At 40.4% G+C, this 16,912-nt stretch overlaps 1 protein-coding gene across 4 annotated transcripts in view; it reads left to right on the top strand.

Moving 5' to 3' along the window:
• PSPC1 (paraspeckle component 1) overlaps positions 1-16,912 on the top strand; it is a 159,246-nt gene that overhangs the window by 62,356 nt on the left and 79,978 nt on the right. For 3 of the 4 annotated variants that reach the window (XM_069759094.1, XM_069759092.1, XM_069759091.1), the window contains exons 5-6: positions 3,756-3,840; positions 4,742-4,844. In XM_069759094.1, coding sequence (XP_069615195.1) covers positions 3,756-3,840; positions 4,742-4,844 — 188 coding nt within the window. Of the gene's footprint in view, positions 1-3,755; positions 3,841-4,741; positions 4,845-13,863; positions 14,161-16,912 lie in introns of those variants that run through there. The other variant, XM_069759093.1, reaches the window with a different exon arrangement.

Genomic DNA, 16,912 nt, shown 5'->3' with positions numbered 1-16,912 from the left:
AGCAGTAATTTTTTATTTTTTCAAGGAAATGTACAAAATTTATTTTTTTAGGGACCTATCCATGATTGAAGTGACTTTAGGGGTCTCATATATTGGGAAACCCCCAAACGTGATACCATTTTAAAAACAGCACCACCTGACATATTAAAAACTGCAGTCCGGTAGTTTATTAACCCTTCAGGTGCTTTACAGGAATTAATGCAAAGTGGTATGACAGAAATGAAAATGTGTATTTTTACCACCTAAATGCCGCTAACTTCTGAACAGGTTACAATAGCCATCAGACTCAAAGGCCACTATTTGGTCGTGAATTGCCATCGCAAACATCAGGGCCACACAATTATGATCTGAGTGCACCAATTAGGATAAAGAGGAAGCCTGCACACTCTGTTAACCATTTATAATGATGTGGTCACTATTGACAGCAGCATCTAAGGGGTTAAACAGATTTGGACGGCGCAAACACTGGCTGGTGCAGCAAGTTATTATTATTATTATTTATTTATATAGCACCATTGATTCCATGGTGCTGTACATGAGAAGTTGTCAGCTATAGTGTACAGCCGACAGCTGCCGGATTGTCACCTGTATGGGGATGATATTCTCTTATATCTCAGGTCAGTTAAAAGACGTATTGGTGGTCATTAAGGGGTTAAGACATAAAGGTTATACAAAATACTAGATGTAGTAGTCTTTGATCTGGTGTATATTTGTTTTTGCATTAATGAAATGTAATGAGTTATATTAACCTCACTTTTATTTTTTGAGTTAAAAAATGTTGTATGAAATTGTCTTGTCAATTTTGGAAATTGATCTTGTATGCAAATATCAAAAGACTGACCTTCACTTCCAAACTGAAATCTAGTGTGAACAGGTGCTTACTAAAATGGTAATATATCTCCATATATAACCAACAAATAAAGTTGCACGCTGTAGTGCTATAACATGCAAACATGAAATACCGTATATACTCGTTTATAAGCCGAGATTTTCAGCACAATTTGTTGTGCTGAAAACGCCCCCCTTGGCTTATACACGAGTCATTGTCCAGAAAGCCAGCGGGGGAGCGGCGGCTGTGACATCATACTCGCCCGCCTTGCGCGGTCGCTGCAAGTCCCTGCATCTCTGTTGACCTGCTGCAGCAGCTCTTCCTGTGCTCAGTGGTCACGTGGTACAGCTCATTAAGGTAATGAATATGCACGCGTCTCCACTCCCGTAGGCATGGAGCGCATATTCATTACCTTAATGAGCAGTACCATGTGACCGATGAGCACAGGAAGAGCTACCGCATCGGGACAATGGAGATGCAGGGATGTAGGGTGAGTATGACGAGGACAGGGATGAGGGGACAATGCATTCTCGGCTTATACTCGAGTCAATAAGCTTACCCAGTTTTCCGTGGCAAAATTAGGTGCCTCGGCTTATACTCTGGTCGGCTTATACTCTAGTATATACGGTATATGAAACTTGAATTGCATTACTGCTCTAGAAAATATGAAAAATTGAAAATACTTAGCGTATAAATTGGCCAAATCATGTGTACCTGGCAGTCACGATAAGGCTACTTTCACACTAGCGTCGGAATCTCCCCGTCGCAATGCGTCGGGCCGAGATTCCGACGCTAGCGTTTGTTGTGCCGCACAATGGAGGCAGCGGATGCATTTCTCCGGCGCATCCGCTGCCCCATTGTGAGGTGCGGGGAGGTGGGGGCGGAGTTCCGGCCACGCATGCGCGGTTGGAAAAAGCCGTCCGTTGGCTGCAAAAAAACGTTACATTTAACGTTTTTTGCTCCCGGCGGTCCACCACAACACGGCGCAACCGTCGCAAGACGGTTGCAACGTGTGTCAATACGTCGCAATGCATCGGTAATGTAACTCTATGGGGCAAAAACGCATCCTGCAAACAACTTTGCAGGATGCGGTTTTTCCCCTAAACGACGCATTGCGACGTATTAAAAAAAAAAAACGCCAGTGTGAAAGTAGCCTAAGGCGATTTCGTGTTGCTGGGAACCTCCCTAATGTAAATCCTTAGGCTTGTATACATAGGCTCTCTGACGTTTCGCAATAGCGTCTTCAAAGGGAAAATGTCCAACCTTGTTTCATCCTTATCATGCTGGTAGACAGCAACAGATTTTTGTCAAGAATGTCTTGGTACATTTGTCCATTCATCCTTATTTCAATGATTTGAAGTTTGCCAGTGCTGTATGCTGAAAAACAGCCCCAAACCAGGGTGTTCCCACTTCCAAACTTAACTGTTGCTATGGTGTATTTGACATGCTATGCAGTGCCCTTTGAACCTCCAAACTTGATGCATATTTAGGTCATTCAGAGAAATCTATTTTGGTCTCCTTCTGACTAGACTATATTCTCCCAGTATTTCATTTCAGTTGTCTAAATGTTGAGCAAACTTTAAAATCGCTGGAACATGCCTTTTGTTCAGCAATCGCTTTCAATGTGCGTACTTAACCCCTTTATCTGAAATCTTGCGGGGGCACCTGGTCTTGGCCAGTTTATAGTGAAATTGTTATTTCTACTTCCACATTATGGCCCCAACAGTGCTCACTGGAAACTTCAGTAGTTTAGGGATTCTTCTGTAACCAATACCATCAATATGTCTTGCAACAATAAGGTTTCAAAGGCATTAAGACAGCTCACTGGTTAAACCTATCATGGAATGTTTTTTTTTTTTTTTGTGTGTGGTACCTTGGTAATGGGACACCTTTTTATAGGCCATCAGTTGATCCAACTGATATTATTTTTGACTAAGTGGCAGAATTGCTTTCTAAGTACTGATAGATTTTCAGCTGGTGTTATGACTTTTCATGACATTTTGCACTGTTCTTTCTTCGTGTTCAATACTTTTTCTCCTGTGTCATTTCTCATTATTACACATAACTCAATTTATGCGACGCCTATCGTCTTTTTTTTGCCTGTGTGAATTGGATGGGTTGTTACGGACACCTGGTGAGAATTTCATGTTAATAGCGCCTTTAGAAATATAATCCAAAAAATATTGTAAATTTAAGACTCGCTTTCCCCCCCAAATTTTTTAGAATCCATATATAGCTTACTGTGGGGACGGTTGTGTTGGAGCGGAGTCCCAGGAGGTATGGGTCGCTGCTGCAGGAAGATGGCACCAGGAGTGGGGCAATGTTACTGGCCTCGGGCTGTGGGGGAGGGGGTGTTCAGTGGTGCGCCACACTAAATATCAGGAGTCCCCACACTTCCCCTCCTTTTAACTGTGGTGGACTTTGGCAAAATGGCTGCCAGAGGCGGCGCATGCACAGTAATCCCGAGAACCAGAGGCAGCCATTTTCCCTAAGTCCACCGCAGTGAAAAGGAATGGAAGTACTAGGACTCCTGACATTTTGTGAAAGATCGGGATCCGACTCAGCCTCGTACCACCGAACACCCCTTCCTCCTAGCCTGGGCCTGCAGCATCGCCCCACTCCTGCCACCACCAGCTTCCTCAGGCAGTGACCCTGCCTCTGCACTATGCTCAGCGTGCTGTAAAAATGAAGTGGCACATACCCACCCATGGATCTCCTGACATTTTCCACTTCATCATCTAGCCTGGTCGACATCTGACATGTCTACATCCACGTTCTGACCAGGCTGGAAGATCAGGAAAGGTGAGTGACAGGGGATCCATATGTGAGTGTGTGCTATGTCTTTGTATGTGAGGTTAATCATTGTTTTGTTTTTTTCTCAATTCCAAGCAGAATGTTAGAAAAATGTGCTTTGTTTTTTGTGCAGATCTAATGCGCCGCCAGGAAGAGCTGCGAAGATTAGAGGAGCTGAGGAACCAGGAGCTTCAAAAGCGAAAGCAGTTTCATATGAGGTAACATTTCAGAGTAGTAGTCTATAATATGTATATTTTAACCTTGTGTAAATGATTTATTCAGTATATTATGTATATATGACTGGTTTAAAAGCTTTAGCTGCATGGCAAGACAAGGATCGCTATCCATGTAGTAAAAAAACATATTTCTCCATCTTTGCTGTATCCGGTGGGACTTGATGAGTCCTCTCAATAAGTTTAAATGGCTGGTGAGCTATAGTTCTCCTGTGTAATCTAGTTGGCACCTCACCACAGGATAAGTGAGAACTTGCTGATCGGTGAATGGTGATGGTCCTGCACTGATCAGCAAACTAAGATTTATTTTTTTTAAAATCCTCCTGGTAATTTTGTCCCCTTTAGAATGGAGCAACAGTGCACATGTCTGATCGCTGCTCTGTTCATTCTCTATGGGGCTGCCTGAGAAAGCTAAGCACAGTGCCGGGCAGCCCCATAGAGAATGAATGGAGCGACGGGTGATCATGTACATTGTTGCTGCTCCATTCTAACGGGGACAAAAAGTGCAGACAACCAGAAATCAATAAGATTTCCCCCTATCCTGTCCTGCCCCAAGTTTGCCCACTTCTTTGGAGCTGGTCAAAAATGGCACGAATATGCCAAAAGCCACCAGTTGTGCCAAATTTTATTTCCTACCCCAAATCTTTTTAATTCAGAATACTGGCGTAAAAGCTTTGATAAATTATTCCCAAGTGTTTTCTGAGACGTTTCGAGTCTCGCTGACTTAGTCATAGTCTTTTTAAGATATTTCAGAGATGACCCCCGAGTCGGTGGAGTCTAGTGATGCTCCATGCCATTACACTGTGTGGTTACTCAGAAGCATAGATTTGGGCATCACACCATCACGTGTCCCATTTCATGTTCTCCATATTCACATCTTTTGTAGACACGAAGAAGAGCACAGACGTCGTGAAGAAGAGATGATTCGTCAGAGGGAACAGGAGGATCTTAGACGTCAGGAAAGTTTCAAGCCCGCCTACATGGACACTGTAAGTACCGTTTACAATTCAATCCACTTTTCATAGAACACGTCTCCTTTTTGGAGATCGACCATCCTCACCCTGCTGAGTGTTGTGGATGCTCTTTGGCTTCTTTACATCCTTCACATTTATGTGTGTTACATTCACAACCTACTTTTGTAATTGTGTGATTCTGTGTTGCTTTTATACCGTGAAAACAGGTACCAAAACCAAGGAATAAAAAACATTGTGTTCATTGACAAAAACTTTTGTATTTTATTGTATTTATTTTCTTCCTATTTATGAGGGAAAACGCCCTGGACTGTGGTAATTGTGTGATCTAGTGTTGTCTTCTGGCGTGCACAGCTTTGTATCGGATGTCTTCTTCACCTTGTGCATTAGCCTTTTACATAACCAAATTACTAATTTACCAGCGATTGTTTGGCCCTTGTTATATGGATTATATTGAAATGTAATATTTTATTGTATTTTAGGCCGTGTTCACATTAAGATTCTCAGGGGTAGTGTCTATATTTAATAATTTTTTATAAACATAGTCACATTTAGTTTTTTTTTTTTTTTTATTGTTTCACTCTGGTGAAAAAATCTATATATTTCATGAGAAAAAGTTTGATACAAAATGTATGTATGTGACCAATTATATATTTTTATTAATCTTTGTATTCAGCAAAAATGGTGGCAGGGAATACAGTTCTTACCATGGAAAAACATTCTGTGTAACCGAAAATACTGGTTTGTGTTCTTGATCATTTTTTTTCAGTGCTTTATTTTCCTTTTTTATTTTTAAAAGAAGCAATGATTTGTAAGGAAGGACCTTTGTGCTTTTAATCTATATATGGATCCATTCTTCTCGGCCTCCGCTGCCAGAAGTAACAATATCTGCAGCTAAACTGATGTAAAAATTACCAGAGTGGTTTGGAAATAACCACTTTTCTGTATAAACTTTCCTATTTTTTCCCCATGGTACAGGTTTTGTAATGAAATGTGCTATGTCTGACTCTAAAAGTGTACTAGAGTAACACATTACTTTGAAAAAAAAATTATATATATATATATATATATATATATATATATATATATATATATATATATCTCTTTTGCGAAAAAGCGCATTTATTATTGCTTGTTATGGAAATGCATTGTTTGTGTGATTTTTGCATACATTTTAAAATTCGTCATTTTCTACATTTAGCTTTTATCCTAAGTAACATTGCAAGACTCGTTAAAGGGTTTATTGTGACTGGTAGGATCGCTACTTCCAACAGGTGGCGCTATCGATTTCAAGTCCTCTTTTTCTCTGAAGAGGCAATTAGCATATTCATTTTCTACAATAAGTTTGATTTATTTACTTAATTTTAGGACCTGGTTCCTTACCAGCCACAACTCGATACTTTGCAGGCTGTAGAGTGGAAGAGGACTGTAGTAACAAAATGAGCGGTTACTCAGGTGTTGCCTCTCCACTGCTGCTCTGGTCTTATTGAACCACTGCTGACAATCACTGGGCTCAGGAACTCGCTCTGTCCATACTGGCTGAGCCAAGTGATTGTTACAAGCGCTGTTGATGTGCGGTCGCTGCTGCAGGTGATTAACAAAGACCGGAAGCAGAACTGGAGGGTGAGTAAACAGCTAAGTTTATTTAAGAGCAATGCAACCCAATGGCACGATACAAGTTTAAATGGGACAGCCTCTATAAAGGGATGAGAGAGCAGCATGATGTAGGGGCTGAGACACTGATTACAGTGATGTGTCAGTTAATGGGCTGTGTTGCAGTTTCACTAAAATAAGTTTTTTGTCCGCAAGAGATTTTCAATACAGGACTAGGTGTCTTGTGCCTCCTAGTCAACTCTTTGTGTAACTGCACCACGACCGCTGATTACCAGCTATCATTCAACATACGGTGTACATAGAAAGCTGTCAGTCAGTGTTTTGGGCAGGATTAAGCAGGGCTCTGCATAGATCTGCTATATCTGCAGCAGAGAAAACAGTGATTGTTTGACAGCATGCAGACCAGTAAGTAATTGCTGCAATCAGGGTCTCGGCCCATACATCATGCCGTTCTCTGTGATTGCATGGAATAAACCTGGTGTCAAATTCCTTTTAATCTGAACATGTATCTTGCATTTAAACAATCTTATGATATATCCCAATTTCAGCTTCTGCGGGATGCTGAGAATGATCAGTGGCAGACGAGGCGACATGGTGCTCATCAAGGCGCTTGAGCCTCTTTGTTCATGTGAATAATGGATGCTCTCATTACGTGGTACCCCACGTGTCACAACTTCACAAAAAAAGCATAAAAGTTGAAACACCAAAACCGTTAACTGAATACCAGTTACTAGCAGCAAATAATTCACGTCACTCTGCACACGGATGGAGCACGAGTAGGGTTCCAACCCGTAAATGTAATATGAAACACTTGGAGATAAGCAGATAAAGTGGAAGAAGAGTTTATTTGTGTAATCCAACAATATGCAGAGCAATATTGACGTTTCAGTCCAACATCTGGGACCTTCATCAGAATGCGTGATTACACTATTTTTTTTAATTATTTTTTTTTTTACACTTTATCTGAGTGCAAAGTTTTACATATTATGTATATCAATTACTGTAAAATGAAGCAACCTAGTGGTTATTTGTGCCAAAACTTCAGCTGGAAAACATTCTTTAGCATTAGTCTTAGTAAAATTTGCTGTAACCCCAACAGAACCTTCTGAAACCTAAAAAAGTTCAATGGGACAGTCTGTGACTTCAGATATCTGGTCATGTCTGCTTTACAAGGGACATTTGATATTCTCTTTTTTCCCTCTTGGTATGTCACCAGCCTCGTGGTATCATTCTGAATCGGTACAAATAATGTTCTGTATCGTGTAGAAATGAGACCAAGTATAAAACAAGTCAATGTTTTTCAGCCGTTAATCTGGCCTTCAGCGTTATTTATGCCTATTGATGTCTTCACCTTATAAAAGTCTCTTCAACTATTATTTTTTTGTTTTGTAATTTTCCGTGCTGACATGAGAAGAACTTTGCTTTCCCAATGATTCTTATGAAGTCAAAAGTGTTGGAAGATGTCATTATTGCACTGCTCTGTTTTAAAGCACCTGCAGACGTAGCAGGCTGGCTCGGTGAGGAAGAGGTTCATCTCTTGATGTCGTCTTCTTAAGTCTGTGGTCTTGCTGGTGCCAAGCTTGCACAAAACTTTGTCACCTTTCGTATGTATTAATAGAGTAGAAAAATCATTCTGTAAACTCTGCTGTATGAAGTCACTGACTTTCTGTGCAGAGATCTCTTCCTTTTCAAGGTTTATTGTCATAATAACTTGTGGTGCATCCTATTGTATGCAGGGTATTTCCCTTTATGCAAAAATAACCTATTTCTGTATTTTGTTTCATTTTTGTTCTTCCTTTAGGGGGGATAGCCAATGCAAAAAATATTGTAATGTGCAATTTAGATATAAAAAAACTAAAAAAAAAAAAAATCCCACAACATCCCCCTAAATTTACTATTGTTATGCTCTAATTTCATTCATGTGTGGAGACTGGAAACAGTTCGCCTATATTTTTTTAAATATATATATATACATATATATATATATATATATATATATATATATATATATATATATATATCTATATCTACTAAAATATCTTTGCATCTTCTGGTGCAGTCACAGAAAGCTATTCGTGCTAGCCCTCCCTAACGATATTCTTTAACATCTGGGGCTACACAGCGACTTTGGCCACGACACTGGACGCTCGACGAATGTTTGCTACATTGCAGCGCAATACAAGTGGATGGGATCACATTGTTACCCCGAGGGTACTGCGATTGCGACAAGCAAGTTGCAAGAAGTCCAACCTGGTTATATATTTTGCCGTCACTGTACCCTCTGGGTCGCAGTGAGACCACATTCACTTGTATTGGCTTGCCATGAAGCAACAGCCCCTAGCTAACTTTTGTCCGCACGACAGGTGTCGTTGCCAAATTCCCAGTGTAATCCTAGTCTAAATCATCTGGCAGAGCATCCATAAAGTGCTGTGCTCTGATCACTGAGAAAACTATGCGGCTGTGTAGTTCTCTCACCTCGGCAATACCAATCTGTGATCAGTGCTGAGCAGGAGAGACGGAGCCACACCGGTGTGCGGGCAGGTCGGGGAAAGCTGGCCACACAAGGGGCAGTAGTCAGAATCTTCAGTGGACAGGATGATGTAACATAGAATTGTCCCACATATAGCTAACAAGCTGACTTACACTAAGCAAGAGAGGAGCTGACTACCCCCCTGACACAGGAACAACCCCCGGCCTCCACGGAGATGTGAACAACCCCCCCCATCCCGAGAACGGAAGACGCCCCCTTCATTTCCCGATACTTTTCATTTGTTGCAGCCCTTTTTTTGGCCAGGCCTATGTGTAAATCCATGCAGCGCTGCGCTACTTGATACAAAATATAGAAGACAGCTAATGTAAACTGTATTGGGACTCTTGTTCACTATTGGCGACACTCTACAATGCCCTTTATTTGTTGTTCCAACCACCCCTTCCCCCAATATACTATGTACTGGACCAACTCGTTTGATTCCCAACATCTATCGTTCTTTTGGAATAAAACATTACCCCAGGGGCACAACCCCAGACCACAAATGTTAGTGACATGAATCCCTCCACAACTTTGTCACCAGGGACTTATTAAAGTATGTATATAAATGTAGTTTGAAATAATTTTTTCCCTATTTTCTGTTGTCTAAACCTGCAGTTTGGCAATAAATGGCTTCACACAACCACTAACCATGGGTGGAGAAAAAGTTTTGGTGTTATCATTCATATTCTCTGAAAAAAGGCCAAGAAAGCAAAAATTCTGCTGAGATATGTAAACTTTTGAGCATAACTGTATATCCAGCAATCTTATCAAAATGTCATAAAACTGGTTATTTCCTCTTACACGTTTTTATTCTACAGGGTGGGCCATTTACATGGATACACCTAAATAAAATGGGAATGGTTGGTGATATCAACTTCCTGTTTGTGACACATTAGTATATGGGAGGGGGAAAACTTTTCAAGATAAGTGGTGACCATGGTGGCCATTTTGAAGTCAGCCATTTTGGATCCAACTTTATTTTTTTCAATGGGACGAAGGTCATGTGACACATCAAACTTATTGAGAATTTCACAAGAAAAAATGTAACTTTATTCTTTCATGAGTTATTTACAAGTTTATGACCACTTATAAAACGTGTTTAAAGTGCTGCCCATTGTGTTGGATTGTCAATGCAACCCTCTTCTCCCACTCCTGACACACTGATAGCAACACCGCAGAAGAAATGCCAGCACGGGCTTCGCTCCACACTTTTATAAATGGGATTTCGATGACCATGACACTGTTCCTGGTTTTACTGGTTGTATCTCCTTGAACCACTTTGAGTAGCAGCTGGCCATTGCATACAGGGAGCCCCACACACGATCTCAGTTTCATCTGAGTGTGAGCAGCCCAAGCCCGGAGACATCTTGGAGACCCGACCACAGATCTTCTGTGGATTTAAACATCTTGGAGACCTGACCACAGATCTTCTGTGGATGTAAACATCTTGGAGACCTGACCACAGATCTTCTGTGGATGTAAACATCTTGGAGACCTGACCACAGATCTTCTGTGGATTTAGACTTGTGCAAGTCCTTTTTCATGATGATATTAAGATCAGGGCTCTGTGGGACCATATCATCACTTCCAGGACTCCTTGTTCTTTACGCTTAAGATGGTTCTTGATGACCTTGACTGTCTGTTTAGGTTTGTTGTATTGCTGCAGATTAAATTTGTAGCTGATTAGATGCCTCCCTGCATGATGGATAAAGTATCTACCAAGATTTCTTGTCATTGAGGACACCAAAAAATGGACAACGTTGAGGACTATAGATGCAGTGGCCGGCTAAAGAAACAGCTGATGAAAGATGCATGAGGCTTGCTTCTCTCTGAAATTGGAAGATGTACAGCAGTGTCACCAGCTCAGAACTGGCAGCAACCAGTGGGACCCAGCTATGCAACCATCCACTATTCGAAAAGTTTGTTTTCGTTGAAAAATTGCAGCAAAAAAATTATTACTTTCGACATGGAAATAAGTCCTACTAACTCAACTCTTCACACAAACGCTGCAGAGCAGGCTGTCTGTCATAGTGCAGGGGAGTGATTGAAGCTGCTCTCGGCAGTATAGTGAGCTGTGACTGTAATCGCTCATATCACTGATAGTGAAGCAGCTGCAGGGAGGACCAGTTCATTTTCTCCTTATAGCCGCTTTTCTAGTAAGGCAGCCAGGCAGGATTTAAATGTGATTTATCTCCAGGACTTGGCAGGTTTCCTGCAAAGTTTTTGTCTTCAACTTGTGGCAATATAATTTTTGTTTCAATGAAAAACCATTGTATGTCCTTTACGATAAGCCGCGCCCTTACTTATGAGGCAGTGTGTCATTTGTTTTAGGGCGGTTTTGACAAAACACTTAATGACTGGTAAAAGTTAATGATTACTGCTATGTCCATTTTGCGCACGTAGGTTCAAATGTGTTAAAGTACATAGAAAGGTTTAAAGGGAACCTGTCAATCCATTCGTACTGCTCAAACCACGAGCTGCATGAATCAGAGCCTGGCTGCACATTTAGAGCCAGGTATATTGTCACTCTGAAAAGCCCTGATGCTTAAACCACCAGCCGTGGATTATAGTTAGAGGCATGACTAGTCCGATACCATCCCTGGGCGGCATCTTCCCTCAATATTCCCGATGTTCACTGCGCCCAATCAGCGCCGACTTCATTTTCCCCATCTCCAGTTGTCAAATAAGTGTTCAAGAGGAAGTCAGAGCTGCGGCTGGTTGCTCCTAGTACTGGGCGACTCTTTTAATGATGGCAAGCCATCCTGGTTCAGATGTAGCTAAATGGGCCCATACTATGATACTACCACCACCATGTTTTACAGATATGAGGTTTTTTGCTGCAATACAGTTGTTTTTTCTTTTATTAACTACACGCTTAACTATTCTCAGTTAACAATTTTGGTCTTATACTTCCACAAAACGTTCTGGCTTGTCCGGGTGATCTTGAGTACCAATGTTCATTATGGAGAGCAGTTCCTTTTTCTTTGCAATCCTACCATGATCACCATTGTTCAGTTTTCTCCTGATAGTGCACTCGTTAACATTAATAGAGAGGGGTCTTTAATTGCTTAGAGGTCAACTTTAGGTTCTTGGTCCCTTTTTTTTTTTAATGACAATAGACTTGCTATAGGTGGACATAATCTCAGCTACTATTTGCCTACTTCTTGATCTAGCAGCACTTCTGTTGTTGCTTCCATCTTTGATAGTCTGTAGAGGTGACATCGCGACTCATGATCTTGTTGCCGCTACCCCAGCAGCAGTCATGTGCATTGTAGACTTGACATCACTTCTGGAGCAGGAGAGGATGAAGAAGGGTGCAGTCATATAAACATATTTTATGTTCCATGTTTCGGCCCTCAATGGTCAGCTCGACCATGAGTCTCTTGACCCAAACTAACAGCCTTTTGGCTTTGAGGCTACTAGTTTAGGTTGGGTCAGCAATTGCAAAAGAGGTCAGGTGAATTGAGCCTTACATGCAAATGTATTATTTTCACCTAGAGCAGGCCCATTACCATTAAAAATTATTACACCTGGAAACCTCCTTAGAAGTGAATGTTCATTAGGATATTTAGACCCCACTGCTAGGACAACCTCTTCTCGCTCTGAATTTTTGTCCCCATTAAAATAAAACCACCCATACTCCCCTCTCGTGCCATCGCCGTTGCAACGATATTGGCACTCTGTCTCCCGGGGCTCACGTCATTTTGACAAGTGAGCCCTGCGCCCCCATCTGCGCTGGCGCTACTGTCCCCGACTTCAGGCGTGTGAGTAATCAAAAAGAAGTGAGAGCTGTGACTGGCTGTTCACCTGCTGATTACATGTTCGCATGTGGTTCAGGGCTTGTGTGTCATAACCTCACATGAGCCTTAGTATCGCGAGTGCCGACCCCTCTGGAATGGAGTCAGCAAGGGAGGGGAGTATGAGTGTTTTTATTTTAAACATTGTTTGAGAAGGGGTTGTCCTAGTAGTGGACAGCACCATAAAGGACTGTGTGTAAAAAGGGCCTTTAATGCTTATGAAATCCACACCTTGTTTGTAGTATTTTATTGTGTGATTGTGGAGCTATCCAGCCGTTAGTTTTATTCACAATTGCGGTAGGGGACCCTGCACTTTCAGCTCTCCTGTTCTTCCTATTTCCCCGCCTGCCAGCAATCTCTGGAGGACTGATCACTCTTCCCTCCGTGACCTGCCTCCTCTGCCTGAGTTTTTTTGCGCATGCACGGCCATTACCCTGGGTCATCTCCTCATTCGGCAGTGCATCTCCCCATGTAATGGTGCTGCCAACAAATGTGTGCTGTATGAGGGCAACGATCATTAACTATCGTTCTGTCTGGTATCAGTTTTTGTTAGGTACAAAAAATTGTTGTGTAAACAAACCTTAAGTGTTTGACCTTTTGATTTTACCGTCCAAATAAGCTATTTTCTAAATAAAGCAGTGACGATAATAGTGGCCAATGTATGTAATATTTTTATTTTTAAATATACAGATATTAAAAACTAATTCCAAATACCGTAATAATACGCAAAATACCATATGTGCACAACAGGGATAAAGAGGCATAGGCAAAAATATTTAATAAAATTATATTATTTTATTCAAAAATTGTATTAAAAAATGTGGAATTTAAAACAAGGGAAAATTCTCTTGCAAAGACTGAGTGTGAACAGGGGGCAAAGGAGAAAAATTTAAAGCTGCAGATAAATCTCAAACACCATTTCCTGATTGAATAATAATAATTAATAATCAATAATAATAAACCGCATATGACAGCGTTCACATAAATCAATAAAGTGCAAAGTGATAATATGAGAGTATGACTTGCCAAATGTCTCTGTATCTGAAATCAAGTGATTTTGTGTGTGGTAAAACAAATTTAATTATAATTTTTTAAGATTCACACAACAAGGAGAATTAAGAAGAGGACGCCGGGAAGACGAGGGGGAAGAAAACACAAAAAAAACAAACAAAAGGGAAGCCTCGACCTAACAGCTTTAATGGCTCAATAACGTCGATATCCCAAATCTTATATGGACTTTAGTTCTCTAGTGTTACCTTAAAAACTGTAATGTGTATTTTGTGTTTTTTTTTTTTCTTTCTTTATTTAGATGTAATTTTTAAAAAATGTTACTATTGTGACTAATCATTTTCACATGTACTTGTAAATTGATAATAAAAGCATGGGAAGCGTATTTTTTTTTGACTATCAAGTCTTTGGCTGCATCCAAATGCCTGTTTTTCATAATCCCAGTGCGGACCTGTCTCAACTGACAGAGGAGCTGTAATATGATGCATTCTGGAGCTGCTGGAAAAGTGTGTAACAGAAGAAATAAATCTTTCGACTGAGTTATTGCTGGAGAATAAATTAATTGCGAAGACATCTTCTGATGTCCCAGCTCTTCTCCTTTTTGTATTTAGTTGGATGAAGTTTTTAGAAATAATGCTTGCCTCAATGCAGTCTGGTCCTCTGAAGGCCTTTTGTTAGGAAGGATACATTTATTTACCATACATACTTTTTATGGATATGCAGATAAATGGACATAGTTCTGGAATACCACCGTGTCCTTTTGACACCGTTCATCAAAAGAGAGGGTACGTGCAGTAGTTATAAAAGATTTCAGCCATTTGTCAGATCCTCTTGATTTGTGCCCACATTGAACAGATTTGTGAAAACGGATCCATGATAGACGTGCCTAAATAAGTCTTAGTGATTCAGCTTGCGCCAGAAATACTAATCAATAGATAAATGGCAGTACGCCCAACAAGTGCTGGTGCCAGGTAGCATTCCACTCATTGGATAAATGGCGAAGGTGACCCTGCACTGTTGATACTAAGTGATGTGTATTAATTGATAGTGTATTGTTTTGTTCCCTCAGTGAAACACATTCTTCTGCAGTCGGATTTTAGGATGAAAAGCAGTAGGTCGCTGGTCAATACCAACAGTAGTGCTATATATAGAAATGTAATTGCAGGCAGAAAGGCACTTGAGTGGAGTGGAAGACCGAAACGTAACGGTGCCAGCATGTGGGTTGTAAATGGCATTAATCATGATTACATGGTCGTCTTTTCTGTTTGTGTCAGAAATACTGCCATAAATGAATTACTGTACATTCAGGTGGCGCGTGCCGTTTTAATACTACAGAGAAGGCTTCATGGTGTATGCTCCTTTTTAATTGCAATTCCTTAAACTGTACTAGATCTGGATCATTGAAATTCTAGAAAATAAGGCACTGCCATCTAAACGAGCAGCAATTGTTCACTTTACCTTCAAGAATTTTTTTGCAATATTCTCATGTGCCAAAATATGCCTTGTACACATCATATGACATGCTTTCACGGAATACTTTCTCGCTCTTCTTCATAAATTGTCCACACACGTAGCAAAATGCATCTGCTGGGCGCAAACCACCTCTTGATGCCATCTAAAACAAATAATTGCTCTTTATCTACGATTCCTTTTTCCTCTTACTCAGCAATAACATAAACCGTAATGTTGGTTCGAGTCACCTGTGCTTTTGTACTTGTATGACTACTATTGAACAGTCCTAGAAGTTTCAACGGTGTTCTAGAAGACTACTCAGTATTGAATACGAATCGAGAATTTTCCCGAAAACAAATTTCTAAATTTCATTGTCCTGATCACTGAAGCAAAGTTTTTGTGGAACAACTCTTTTCTATTTGTTTTAGGCATAAAGGGATAGGAAAACACACTTTGTTCCCGGGAGCAAAAATAAAAAAAAATTGTTGCATGGAGTAATAAGTTCAATAATTGGATGTGTGTAAAAATGTTCCTGTGCTGAGATAATCTTATAAATGTGCCCCTGCTGTGTACTGTGTAATGGCCGTGTCTGACCGTGCAGGAGCATGGTCTGATCATAACCATAACTACTGGGCAGGGGACGACACGAGAGAGAATACAGACATTAGGGATCGCAAATGATTTTTTCTTTGAAGTAAAACATGGGTTAAAAACAGGCCTGTCTTTATACTCTATGTCCTGCCGCCCAGGAGATGTGATATGATCAGACCATATCCCTCAGACACGGCCATTACACAGTACACAGCAGGGACACATTTATAAGATTATCTCAGCACAGGAACATTGTATTTAAACACATCCAATTGTGGAAATTTATTATTCCAAGATCTATTGATTAAAATGACATCCTACGATGTCTTTATGCTCTGTCTAAAACTCTGCAGCCGTGCGGAAATCAGGTTGTTGGGTATCTGTCGAAACTGTTGTGTAAAAATTGTCCTTTTTGTTTACTTTATAAAGGTGAACCATTTCTAAATAGCAAAAAAGAACAAAGGGCCTAATAATAAAGATGTCACTTCTTAAGTTTTTATTTATTGTTTTTGTGTAAGGGAGTACCATAACCGTTTTGATAGCTATATTATGCTATTCTATGTTTTGAATCTAAAGAATGTGTTTGCATTTTCCTCTGGTCTTCCATTGTTACCAAGAAGCAATGAATGACTCTAAATCCGTCATCTAATGGGTCGTGAGGTTCTCATTTTAATTACAGGAAAGAATAATGGAATCAAAGAGAAACGTAACGTCCGCTCACTAAATATTTGATATGACTCCGTTCACACTGTAGTACATATGCTATGCATTTCTGCCTTTGATTTTCTCACCATTTTTGTTGCGTTTGGTTGTAATCTTTGTCCTATTACCTTTTAATGTTCATTTGTTTGTAGTAGCAAAATCTGTTTTACTTTTTCAGCACAGTGAGACAGATGTGTGTTAGTTTTACAACTGTTCTACCCAATTTCTGAAACTTTTAAATGCTATGTCTATAATCTGCAAATTAAACCTAGAATCACATGTATTTAATACTAAATATTTTTATTCTTAATCCATTACCCTGGAAACCCTTTGCCTGCAGTCAGAATGTAGATTTGTGCCTAGAAATGATGAGCGAATGTGCTCAGTGTTAT

The sequence above is a fragment of the Ranitomeya imitator genome, chromosome 3 (assembly GCF_032444005.1).
Source record: "Ranitomeya imitator isolate aRanImi1 chromosome 3, aRanImi1.pri, whole genome shotgun sequence".
Lineage (NCBI taxonomy): Eukaryota > Metazoa > Chordata > Amphibia > Anura > Dendrobatidae > Ranitomeya > Ranitomeya imitator.
This window is presented reverse-complemented; position numbering and strand designations above follow the sequence as displayed.